This window comes from Lucilia sericata, unplaced genomic scaffold (genome assembly GCF_015586225.1).
Source record: "Lucilia sericata isolate MDLA Ls3-8-SP2 unplaced genomic scaffold, ASM1558622v1 Contig000000F_arrow, whole genome shotgun sequence".
NCBI lineage: Eukaryota > Metazoa > Arthropoda > Insecta > Diptera > Calliphoridae > Lucilia > Lucilia sericata.
The window spans coordinates 756,448-768,936 of record NW_023994042.1 but is presented as its reverse complement, the minus strand read 5'-3'; the positions used below and the strand labels follow the sequence as shown (position 1 = coordinate 768,936).

At 28.6% G+C, this 12,489-nt stretch overlaps 1 protein-coding gene across 1 annotated transcript; it reads right to left on the bottom strand.

The window, feature by feature from the left end:
* Window positions 1-4,131: 4,131 nt before the first annotated feature.
* LOC119608062 (protein rhomboid) lies at window positions 4,132-8,447 on the bottom strand. The gene is made up of 4 exons (XM_037962359.1): window positions 7,945-8,447; window positions 5,888-6,310; window positions 5,358-5,784; window positions 4,132-5,235 (listed from the first exon to the last, which is right to left on the bottom strand). The coding sequence occupies exons 2-4, from the start codon at window positions 6,263-6,265 to the stop codon at window positions 4,919-4,921; spliced, it is 1,122 nt and encodes a 373-aa protein (XP_037818287.1). The 5' UTR covers window positions 6,266-6,310; window positions 7,945-8,447; the 3' UTR covers window positions 4,132-4,918.
* Between the last annotated feature and the right edge of the window lie 4,042 nt (window positions 8,448-12,489).

Here is a 12,489-nt window from a genome sequence, read left to right as displayed (position 1 = left end):
AGAGAATTAAATAATTACATATGTATATGTACATATATATTTAGTAAATAACTTTACATATTTGAAAATAATTATGCATATATTATAAATATTACAATAAAATATTTGAAAAATTAGTAAGTAAGCATGTATTATTATTTGTGTACTTTTCTGTAGCTTATAAATACATAACGTACATTTACCACAATATTGGCATAATTCAAAATTTGGGTTTTTTGGAAATAAATAAAAAAGTTTTTTTTTATTAAGTTTTATCCATTTTCAAAAATGTCTACTGTTTTCGGTGTGACAAGGATTTTTTGTTTTAAAAGTTAAAACTAAAAGTCATGTTTTTACGAATATCTGATAAAAAAGTAAAAATTTAATTTAAATTTAGGTGGAAAACATCTTAAACATTTCTATCTAAAACTGGTAAAATTTTAAAAATCTTTAAAATTGTAAAATGCCATAAAATATTCAAAGCAGTTGTTCTCGAAACATTAATTTTTGAATTATGCCAGTCTTGTAGCAAATGAAGGATATATATTTAAAATTGTCAAAATGTCTATTATCACATGTAGTAAATGAAATTGGATGATTAAATAATTGGTTGGAAATTTAGCAATAATATATTCTTGTTGTTTAAAGCAAAATAAAGACATAATAAATAAACTGAAAATAAATTATTTTAACTTTAAATTTAAATCTTATATTATATATGTATTTTGCAGTTGTAAAGAAGTAAAAAGTTTAGCCATTTATGATACATATACACTATGCTATAGTACGAATATATAGAAAAATCAATGGATTGATTCTATCAGCCTTGTAAATTACAATAAAATTGTTTATTAGCAACAAAAATTAAAAACTTAAAAACATTTTTTGGAAAGTTTGAAGAAGTTGCAGTCTAAAGTCCTTTGGACAATTTTTGCTAAGACCAGTAGGTGACAAGTTACACTCATTGTTATTATGTTTATGTAAATTACGGATGTTTAATAAAATATCCCAAACCAGGAATCGGACCATGACAGGAAACTGAGCAAAATATTGTTTAAATAGCCTGATTGTCTATTAATGATTTAACAAGTTTACATCTGAAATATCGCTCGTAGATCACATAAAATACAAGTAATCAGAAAAAATGGTAAGATCGGTTCACGATTTTTGCTAGTCCTCATACAAATGTCTCCTGAAGAACTATATTGTAAAGTATGGCGAAAATCGGTTCACATTTAACGTTTGCCTCCATATATGGCTGAAAATATCGTTATAGCGATAATACAAACAAGTTTTGTAAAAATAAAAGTCTCTTTAAAAATATTCTCAAGAATCGGTGAATATTTGAATCTAATTCGTATAAATAGTTACTTTAACCTTTATAACTGTAAGAAAACAACTAAATTAAATTTGACATAAACAAGGGATCAGAAAACATTTATTAAATATCATATTTGATCTTAGCTCCATTTAAGTTCTCCTCCAGAAAAAGGCTTTAGCAAATTATGAGCGATATATGTATGCGGGTATTGCCCAAAATTTTTCAATTCTAACAAGTAAGAGTGTTATATTCGGCTGTGCCGAATCTCATATACCCACCCTCAAATAGTATGATGTAAACGTAATAATTGTTAAAGTCATTTTCTGAAAGGAGGTACGGTCATTTATGGGCCGATCCTAAAAAAAAGTTGGTAGAGAGGTTTTGGCTCGTAAGAAACTTACTTATACCGAAATTCATCGCTATACTCGAATTTTTAGGCCATTAATGAGTGTTAAAGTCATTTTCTGAAGGGGACCATATATAGGGGGTAGGATCAATTACCGATACTCAAAAAATTTGGTAAAAAGATTTTGGCTCATATGAAACTTATTTATGTCGAATTTCATCGCTATACCCGTACTTCTAAAACAGTAATGCCCGTTAATGCTGTTTTTGGAGGTCCACTTGTATGGGGACTATCCGAAAACGTGGACCGATATTGCCCATTTTCAATATCAAACAAATCCCTATCGTGATTTCAACAGACGGACGGACGGACATGGCTAGATCGTCTTAGAATTAATAAGGGCCCAGAATATATATACGTTTTTGGGTCTATGAGCAATGTTTCGATGTATTACAAACGGAATGACAAAATCAATATACCCCCATTTTTTTTTGATGGTGGGTATAAAAACAAAAAAGAATATACAGTCGGGCATGGCCGACCATATGATACCCTACACCAGTGATTGTGTTTCAAATGTTGACCAGTTTTTTAATAAGAAAGCATTTAATTTAATTTTTACCTTAATTCAGAAATATTTTAACAATTTTTGACAACAAAAGCAGGGAGTTAATATGAGCATATGATAATAAATTTTGGCAAAGGGATTTACCTCTACATTAAAGTTATTTATGCATAATATCTTCGTGATATTAGTGTTTATAAGTGAATTTTGACCATCAGATAGATTCAAATGAGGGCCGATCATTACGAAAATCAGCAGTATCATTAAGACTTATATAAAACTAAGTTTTGCCGATTTGCAGTGATACAAGAACATTTAACATATTTATGAGATCAAAAACCATATTCGGGGGGTACGGTTTTTTTTTCTGGACCAGCACTCCGGGGATGAGCCCTACTCATGCAGTGCATTGTCCTGGAACTAGGGAAATAGGTTGTGGGAGGGAGGATAGTGGGAGTAGTGTTTGTGGACATTTGATTTAAACCTTTTCACATCGAAAGTGACGGGGAATACTTCTGCAGGAAGTTTGTTCCACATACGAACAGTGCGACTGAAGAATGAATTTTCCCTGTAATGTGTTGTGCGGTCCACTGGCCAATCGACTGACCAATGGGCGAGTTTTTGATGACAGTCGTGTGCTGTGTAAATATATACGGGTATCGGTAACGAGTTCCCTAATTTCAGAGGAACATATTCCGTTATAGTATCGATAGAACAGTAAAATACACCCCACGTTGTGATGGTGCTCCAGTGAATCAATACAGTTATATACCCTACTGTCACCGATAAGTACCTTCGCCCTCTCTTGTACGCGGTCGAGTTGCTCCAAAATAGACTTCGGGGGTACGGTTGTATGGGGGCTATGCGAAATAATGGATCGATTTTAACCATTTTTCAATAGACTTTGTCCTTGGGTAAAAGGGAGAGTTTGTGTCAAATTCCATCAAGCTAATTCCACTCAGAAAGTGATTCTGAGCCGATTGGTATACTTTAAGGTGGGTGTGCGACCAATATTTTTGGGTGTACAAACATCAGCACAAACGCATAATACCCTACACCATTATAGTGGTCTAGGGTATAACAAAGTTGCCTTGAGTAAAATTCACATTTACTTAAGTTAGGCCTTTAGTTAGATAATATTGCTATGCTAAACCACTGTGCAGTCTAGAGTATGAGGAAATAAAAAAGGTAAATATATAACATTCTCTGGTAATTAAACTGTGAAAGTCGAATGAAATAAAAGACATTTATTTAATTTTTTGTTTGTTTTTCATATAACATTTCTTTTATTTTTTGTTTATTTTTTTTTCAAAGTTTTTGTTGTTTTTTTTTTGATTTGGTTAGACACATACACATATTAATTCTCATGTTTTGTTTTTGCAAGAGTTGTATTTATTATTTTTTTTTAATATGAATATTGGATTCGTTTTCGTTTTACTTTTAATACAAACAGGATTTGATTACAATTTTTGGCATTTAGTTAAAGATTAGATTGATTTGAATTGAGATTTGGATATTGAGTTTGAATACATTTTTTTTAAATAATTTACATAAATAAAACAATAACTAAGGGGAGATATAGAGATTCATGGGGGGAGGGGGGAGTGTTCTTAAAGGGGTTGTGGTTATGGTAACAGTAATTTTAAGTTTTATATATATTTTTTTTAATCTTTGGTTTAAATTTAATATACTTTTGTGTGTGTGTGTGTTTGTTTATTTGTATGATTTACAGTTTTATTTTGTGGGTGTTTGTTTTTAGTTAATTTAATAAAAATAAATAAATTATTAATAAAAAAACAATAAGAAAAAACAAAATAATAAAATAATAATAATACTTGTGTGTGTTTGTGAGTTTGATGGTATGAGTTGTAGTAGTATTTTGCTTGGTTTTTTTTTAAGATTTTAATGAGTTTTTAATGAGATTTTTTTTTCTTAAATAATTTTCTTATTTTTAAGAAATTTATTTGAGATTATTTGTAATAATTTAATAAATTTAACAAGTTTTTACAAAAACAAAAATAAAAGGGGGTAGGTTTGACTAGTGTGCAATTATTTTGAGTTTTTCTTTTTGTTTTTTTGTTTTCAAATTTCAAAATCTTCGTTTTGATTTTCTTTCTTTAAGAAATTTGTGTTTTTTTTTTTTGTTTGTTTAATGGTTGTTTTTAATGCAAGGTTTAAGAGTTGTAAAATAAATAATAATAATAAATAATTAACAAAAAATACAATAATTTTAGAGTTTTTTTTCTTTATACATAAATATAAATTAAAATAAATTAATAGTTTTTGTGGGTTTTGTTTTTTAGTGTTTGATTTTTTATATAATAATAATATTAGTAATAAAATTTTAATTTTATTTTTTTATGATTTATATTATTTAATGAAGTAAATTCAGTCTTTGGTATTATCACAACATTTGTTTTTACACAATTTGGGGTTTTTTTGTTTCATTTTTTGTTTTAAATGTTTGTTTGTTTGTTGGTTGGTTTTCCTCTTTGATTTAGTTTTAATGAGTTTATTTGCATTTTTTTGTAAAAAAGGCAAAATAAAAAAAAAAAATTAACAAAAAATTTAATTATATAAAAATAGCGTAAAAAAATTATTTTAAATAAAATATACAAAACAAAAATGTCTTATTTTAAAAGGAAAGACATTTTTATTGTTAGTTTGTTGTTGTTTTTTGTAATTGGCGTTAACAAGTTAGAAACATTTATGAAACGCCCAAATCGCGCAGCAAATGCTGTGTAATAACTTCACCCTGTTCTTCCATTAGTTGAGCCGTCACTGTATTGATTAAATTGAACACAATGGCAAAGACAGTGAAGGCACAATAGATGCCCAAGGCTAGCCACCAAATGAGATTTTCATAGGCCCGATGCTCAAAATTCTTAAGCACCAAAAGGCCAATGGTGAGACCAGCCAAAGCTCCAGTTAAATGAGCTATATAAGAAACTGGAGGAGCTTCATTAAGAGTAACATCAACGGCTAGATATTGTGTATAAAATGCATATCCCAGATCGCAAAATACTAAAATGAAAAAATAAGAAAAAAAGCAAATTAGTAAAGGGTTTCTTTCTTTAAAGGATTTTTATAAATAAGTTTAAAATAAAAATTTATATTTTTAACTTTTCGTTTATTTAGAAACTTACCAAATATCACCACCGATACTAGCTGGGCAATGGCATATTTCATTTGACCATAATTGAGAGTTATATTGGCCAAATGAGCTGCTAACAAGGCATAAACACCACCACTGGCGCCCACCAAATACACCTCCGAATCCACCACACTGGTGCCCAAGGAACCAGCAAAAACACCCGCAAAATATATAATGGCTACACGCAGTGAACCATGCATGACCTCCAATGGAATGCCATAGAATAATTGTATGACTACATTGAAACCCAAATGGAACCAGTTGGCATGTAAAAACATATAAGAGATAAAACGCCAAACTTCTAAACGACGATCGGGTCTATAGATAAACACCGAATCGGTAGGTATGGCCAAAGGTAAGTCCTGAGATTTTGAATTATACTTTTGTACTGTCAAAATATCATAGACAAAAACAGCGATCTAAAAAGAGAGCAACAAGAGAGAGAGAGAAACAAAATTAGTAAGGAATTTTTTATATATAGAAAGCTTTAAAGCTAAGAAAGTTTATTCAACAAATACTTACTTCTAATAGCGAAATCATTAAAATGAATATGGGCCATGATTTACGATGATCAGCTTTAAAATAAACTGACTCCATGTCACTGTTTAATTCCAAGGATTTGTTGTGATGATGATGATGATGTTGATGATGGTGGTGGTGTTGTTGCTGCTGCATTTGATGTGTTAGTGCTTTTTGCATATAAATGTGTTCATTATTATGTTTCGTACAACATGTTGTACTATTTACACTACTATCAGTATCATATGACGACGATGATGCCGATGAGAATGTTATAGCTTGTGGAATGTCTATAATTATCGATTCAAATATTGAATCTAAAGATTTTGTATTAGTTGTAGTTGTTGTTGTTGTGGTTGGTTCTGCAATATTTTGAGCCATTTTTAGATTTTGTTCTAAATTCAAAAGTCTTTTATAGTTGATAAACTGCAATACACAAAGAAAAAATGGGGAAATTAATTTTATTTCTTTAAACATTTTAGGAAAAAAATTAAGTGTTAAAATAAAGTATTTTTGGTTTTGTTTATAAAAGCCGATAAATTCTTTTATATTGTGGGTTTTGTTTACAAGATGTTTTTATGCATTTTTAGTTTACTATCCCTTATTGGTTGGTATGTAGTACTTTTAAAGGTACTTTATTTTACATATTTGTTTGTATGTTGTTGTTGTTGTTTTTGTTTATGTAAATGATAAAGTGTTTTTATTTTCTTATTATTTGTTAATTTGTGGCACAAAATTATTTTGTTTACTTTACAAAAAAAAAGTAACCTAATTTCTGAATTAAATTCTTTTTTGTGTGTAAATTTCCTGTGGTGAGGCCACAAAACCTATAACCAAAAGTAATTTATTTTAAAAACTTCCTTATAAAAATCTATGTCATTTTGTTTTATAAATTGTGGCAAAATATGAAAAGATGAAATCTAAAAAAACAAATCAAGGTTATTTACTATAATGCTTTTCTATAGAAATCTTGTTTGTATGAAAAAAAAAAACATTAAAGAGAAAATTGTCATCATCATCATGAGTAACAGCAGCAGAGTGGCATTATCATTGACAACAATCATATTAAATTATGTTTAATCACATTCGTTTCAATTACATTGACATCTAACAAAACAAATCATTAAATTGTTATTATTTCTCTACTTTTTTTTGTTGAAAACTTTTATTAAAGCTTTAATTTAAAGTTTTTTTTGTTTGCGAAATTTTTAAAACCTCTAAGTGTGTTTATGCTTAAATTGACTTAAAAAATATTGTTAATACAAATTTTTTAAAAATATTTTTAAAAAGCCTGGGAAAATTTTAAACTGTTAAGTTTTTAAGCTTTTAAGCTTTAAGTTTAGTTTCAAATATTTTTGAGAATTTTTTTTAAAAAACACTTTCCTTTTTAAGCCAGCTTATTAATTGCAAAATTTGTGGCTTAACTTTTGTTGTTGTTGTTTTTGTTAATTAAATAAAAAAATGTTAATAACTTTATTAAAAGCAAACTATTCAAAATTTGTTAAAAACTAAAGCATTAATTAAAGTATTTTTAATTAAATTTTGAAAAAAAAAAAACTCAAATACCATAAAAAAAAATATTGCATGTTGCATGAATTTGAAAAGCTTAACTAAAATATGCATTTTAAATTAAAACTGCAACATATTAGACGTTATGGTTAAACAATTTTTTGGGTTTAATAATAACAATTACAACTTTAATTTACAAAAATAAAGAGAAATCTTGCCAATAACTTTAAAGCGAAAAATTGCTGCTTACAACAACAACAAAAAATTTTATGGAAAATAAATTTGAACTTTAGCAATATAACCTTTGATATATGGATTTTTATATAGAAATCAGCTACACGTACGCAAAATTCAATTATAAACTGAAATAAAAAAACTGCAACAAACAAAATCAGTTTCCCAGAATAAGTATAAATTCTGTGGCTATAAGCTAAAACAAACTAAATCTTTTTAGGCAAAAGTTACTTTTTCATAAATTTTCTCTAAGGTCAACCACTAAAACATGAAATTAACACTTTTTTTGGGGGGAAAATTATATATCAAATTCTTACCTTATATAGTTAAAGTAGTTGTAGTTGTTGTTGTTGTTTTGCAGTTAATAACGTTTAGAGTATAAAGTTGCTGCTGCTGGCAGTCAAGTCCACTTGTCTGTTTGAAACAAAAAACAGCTGCTGCTGCTTGCTTTAATATAAATATGTTTGTTGTTGTTGTTTAAAAAAAAAACTTCAAGTTTTTTTGTTGTTGTGCGCTGTTTAAATAATCCACATATAATGCAAGTTATTAAGTTGCCACTGGCTGCTTAATTAAGCCCTTTTTTCAAACACTTTTGCTATTTTAAGGGAATATTTTCTTTATGTCTTTTTCTTCAACACTTTTTCTTTCAAAACTGTTTGTTTTCTTTAACAAAATTTATGTTTTAATTTCACACAATTTACGAAATTTTTGTATGCTCGTTGTTGTTGTTGTTTTATGTTTTGTTTTATTTAGTTGCAAATTGGTTCGTTTTAAAATATTTTTAAATTGCAATTGCTTGTTATAATTATTATTATTATGCTGCTGCTTTAGTTGATTGTTGTAATTTTTTGTTTTCAGCTTAAAATTCATTTTGAGCATAAGACGTTTTTTTAAAGAAAATTATTTTTTTTTCTGTTAAATTTTTTACACTTAAACAAAATTTCTTCGATTTTAACGAAATTTTTGTTTATAAATTTTCTTTTTTTTCTAAATATTTTTAAACAATTGTGCGTTTTGTTTTATTTTCACAATTTAATTTGTTTTGTTTCACGTTGTGTGTGTTGCTAAGTGATGTGTTTGTTGAGTTGTTGTTGCTGCCACGGCTGTGTGTGTTGTTGTAAAAAGTAATCCAAATTTTGTTTGTTTGCTGTATGTAGTAATTCACTTTTTTCATTCACTTAATTTCAATTTTTTCTTGTTTTAGTTGTTATTATTAAATCCAATAGGTTTTTCGTTTATGTCTTAAGTAAGTGTGTGTGTGTTTTATAAATGTGAAAAATTAATAAATTTATATTTCTTTTCTTTAACTAATAACTAACGTTTGATTTGCTTAAACATCCTACTACGTTCGCGTTCCGCACGCAACTAACACGGAATATTAAACTGCCGGTCTTGAAATACTTGTTTGAAAAAGTGAAAAATTTTTGCTTAAAACTAAAAATGTATCTTGTTTTTGTGTGCAACATACAACATGCTCTAAACCACAAACACAACATTCATACACGAAATAAAAAAAAGATATACTTAAACCAACAACAACAATCTACAGCAGTGGGAAACAGCTGTTTAATATGTATCTTATAGAATGTTTTGTATCTTTAACTAGTTCTACTTGTGTGTTTTCAACACTTACACAACCAACAACATGTTTTATATCTTATTAAAAGAGTTTATTGTTGTTGTCAATGCTGTAAAGGGGGCAAATACTCAAACAAAAGCAGCTGTTCCAAACCTAAGCGAACATGTTGCAAGTTGGCTACTAACTCAAATTCCAAAGTTAAACTTAAAACAACCACGTTTAAAACAAAGGTAAAATGTTTGAGTGTGTGCTTCCAAATGTAAAGTATAATTTTTGTTGTTGTTGTTGTTGTTGTATTTAACTGCTTTAGGAAAAACGGAAGCGGAATTTGAGTTGTATGTGGTTTGTGTGAATGTAAGAAACTATACAAACAATATACATGCAACATTTTTATAGCTTAATGTTGCAAGTTAAAACAAACAATAAAATATAGAAAATTTTTACCTGCAGCTGTGTGTCATACAGGAAATCTTGTCTTGTTGTTGTAGTTGTAATCATTATTCTACAACAAGAATGGTACGTGCCATGAACTTCAACTACATATTAAATAAAATCCCTAAAAATAATAATAAAATTTCTAAAGAAAAAAACTTTACTTTAAAAGAACTAAATTCTAAAATGAATTAAAAAAATAAAAAAACTTAATAAATATTATTATAATATTTATAATAAATAAAAAAAACATGAATTTTAACATTTTGGTTCGTTCTCTTAACCAAACATATCTCCAGCAAACTTGTTTTTATCTAGTTCGTGTGCTGGCTGTGTATAAGAGTTTGATCCAACACATTTTGGTGTGTATCGTTATTTGTCCCAAATATATATTTTCACTTATCTCAATGTATAGACTTAAATGCTGTTTAGTTTTCAAATTGTTTTTAGATGTCAGTGAACTGCCGAGGATTTAACATCTGCTGTGAAGCAGATAAATATTTGTGAAAAAGAAATTAAAAGATGTTTTATTGAAAAAAATACGTCTTTTTAATTTTTTTCACCAAAGCAATTTTTGGATACAAAATTTCTTTAATACGATAAATGGATTACGAATTTTGTGGTGTAATGATTAATACACTTTTAATGCTAAAAGTTTTTTTTTTTCAAGATATGGTGAAATTGTTTGAAATTTATGAAATAATTTTTTTCACATAGTTAATTAAACAAATATCACGGAATTGAAATGAGTCAATATTTATTTAAATATTTTTAATTCCGATATTTTTTATAAATAACGGACCGAAAAAAATTGTTTAATGCGTTGTAGAATCGGAAGCATGTTGGCTTTAGGTAAAACAAGCAATTTATGATCACCTACGAAAGACCAATTCTTTTACAGAAGTTGATTAATTCTATAACAAGTTACTTTGTTATTTTTAAAATTTTTTTTTTTAAATTTTCTTTTAATTTTATGGATAAAATAAAAACAATTTTTAAAACATATCAACTATATTCAAAATTGTTTACCTTAAAACACACGATTTTAGGAAATTGTTTTAAAACATTTTCTTCTACAATATCTTTTAAGAAAAGCCGTAAGTTTACATTCGAAGCTCTTAAAGTTTTGTTTATAACTACAGTAGTTTCTCGGTTTACGATAGATATAATATCAGGCTCATTTATAAAATTAAAAAAATTCGTTAAAGCGAATAATAGCTTTTAAAGCGTCAAAGATCATTTCAAATGATACCGCATATTGTATGATTTTTTTGAAATAACTGTAAGATTAAAAAAAAAAAAAATGATTTAAAAATCGATCCAGCTCAAGAACGGCCATCTCTAGAACCATCATATTTTGAAAATTGTTATAAAATAAGGGTTTTTGGAAACCGAATACTTTATTTGTAATAAAACTTCTAAAAAAGTATACTTTTTAGACTAGTTTCTTGAAAATGATGTAGGTTATAGCCCTTCTTAAACAAATTTATATATTTGGAATGGGGCTTAGGTCAATTATGGACCGAAGGGACCTTTTATGAGGGGTAGAATCAATTATTAACCGATAATAATAATAAGACCGATTTTGGTTGATATATAACTTCGCTGTCAGTAATTAGCGTTAAAGGAATTTTCTGATGGTAGGGCTGGTCCTCATAAAATCTGATAGAGAGATTTTGCCTCTAATAAAACAGTTTTCCAGGGGGCCTCTTGTATGGGGGCTAGGCAAAATCATGGACCGATATTGCTTATTTTTAATACTAAACAAACCTTACCAATAAAGAATATCGAACGGACAATGCTACATCGTCTTAAAATTTAATATTGACCCAGAATATATATACTTTTGTGGACAAATATTTTGATGTGTTACAAACGGAATGACAAAATCAATATAACTCCCATCTCTTTTGATGGTGGGTATAAAAAGACAAAAAAAAAATCCCCCGACTCGCGACGCGTCTTTATACATACACAGTTAAATACGAACTTAGGTAAATTTCAAGTAATTTGTATCAAAATGGATAGTAATTTCGAATATAACTCAGCTGATTTTAAATATTTTAAGTCAAAAAAATATTTAAGTTAAAATTTTTAACTGATCTTGCTCAGCATGTACAAAATTCCCAGCAAAAACTCTTAATGACTTGTACTTACTCAAAAACTTATTTTTCAATGACAGCTACCTACCGTCTACATTAATTTTGAGGACCGCCACCCGGGGCATGTTTCTATGCTGATAGACCCCATCATAGTATATTGCAATCCCGGGGAACCAGTACTTCTAGTCTGCCGGGACTATATACTTGTGATGATCAAATGTATCCTCGGCCTTTCCTTGGAATAAAGTGGCTGTGGTTTAAACCCATATTCGGGGGGAGAGCATGTCAGTTAAAGGTGTTAAATGTATATGATACAGGGTGAATGTAGGGGTACACCTCGCCCGTATATTTAGAATGAGTTTGTAGGATGTTGTTCTCTATGAGTGTTTGGGATGAATGAGAAGTATGTTTGGTTGAATAGTGATGGATGAAAGATATCTTATACAAGTGATACCATTGAATTTTCCTTCCCATTCCAAGCTTGTTTAGCGAAAACCCTATTCATTCCTGATTTATCACAGTGTTTCTCTGTTATTTCTGGGATTATTTGGATTCGTATTTCGATACGTCTCTAGGTTCAACGTAGAGACGTTTACAACCATCTGCGTGATTGTAAACCACGATGATTTACATCTCTGAAGTTAAGCAACGGGGCAGTAATGGTCAGACATTTTATAGCTCGAGTACAAACACTCTCCTGTGAGATACACAAAGGAGCGTTGGTGAGTCGTCACAAAAGTTTAACCTGT

What these genes read in the sequence shown, in the direction of transcription:
- LOC119608062 (XM_037962359.1), bottom strand. Translation starts at nt 6,265, where the DNA reads ATGGCTCAAAATATTGCAGAACCAACCACAACAACAACAACTACAACT. An exon ending in TAATGATTTCGCTATTAGAA is followed by an intron (nt 5,785 to 5,887) that starts GTAAGTATTTGT and finishes CTCTCTTTTTAG; the next exon opens with ATCGCTGTTTTTGTCTATGA. An exon ending in AGTATCGGTGGTGATATTTG is followed by an intron (nt 5,236 to 5,357) that starts GTAAGTTTCTAA and finishes TTTTCATTTTAG; the next exon opens with TATTTTGCGATCTGGGATAT.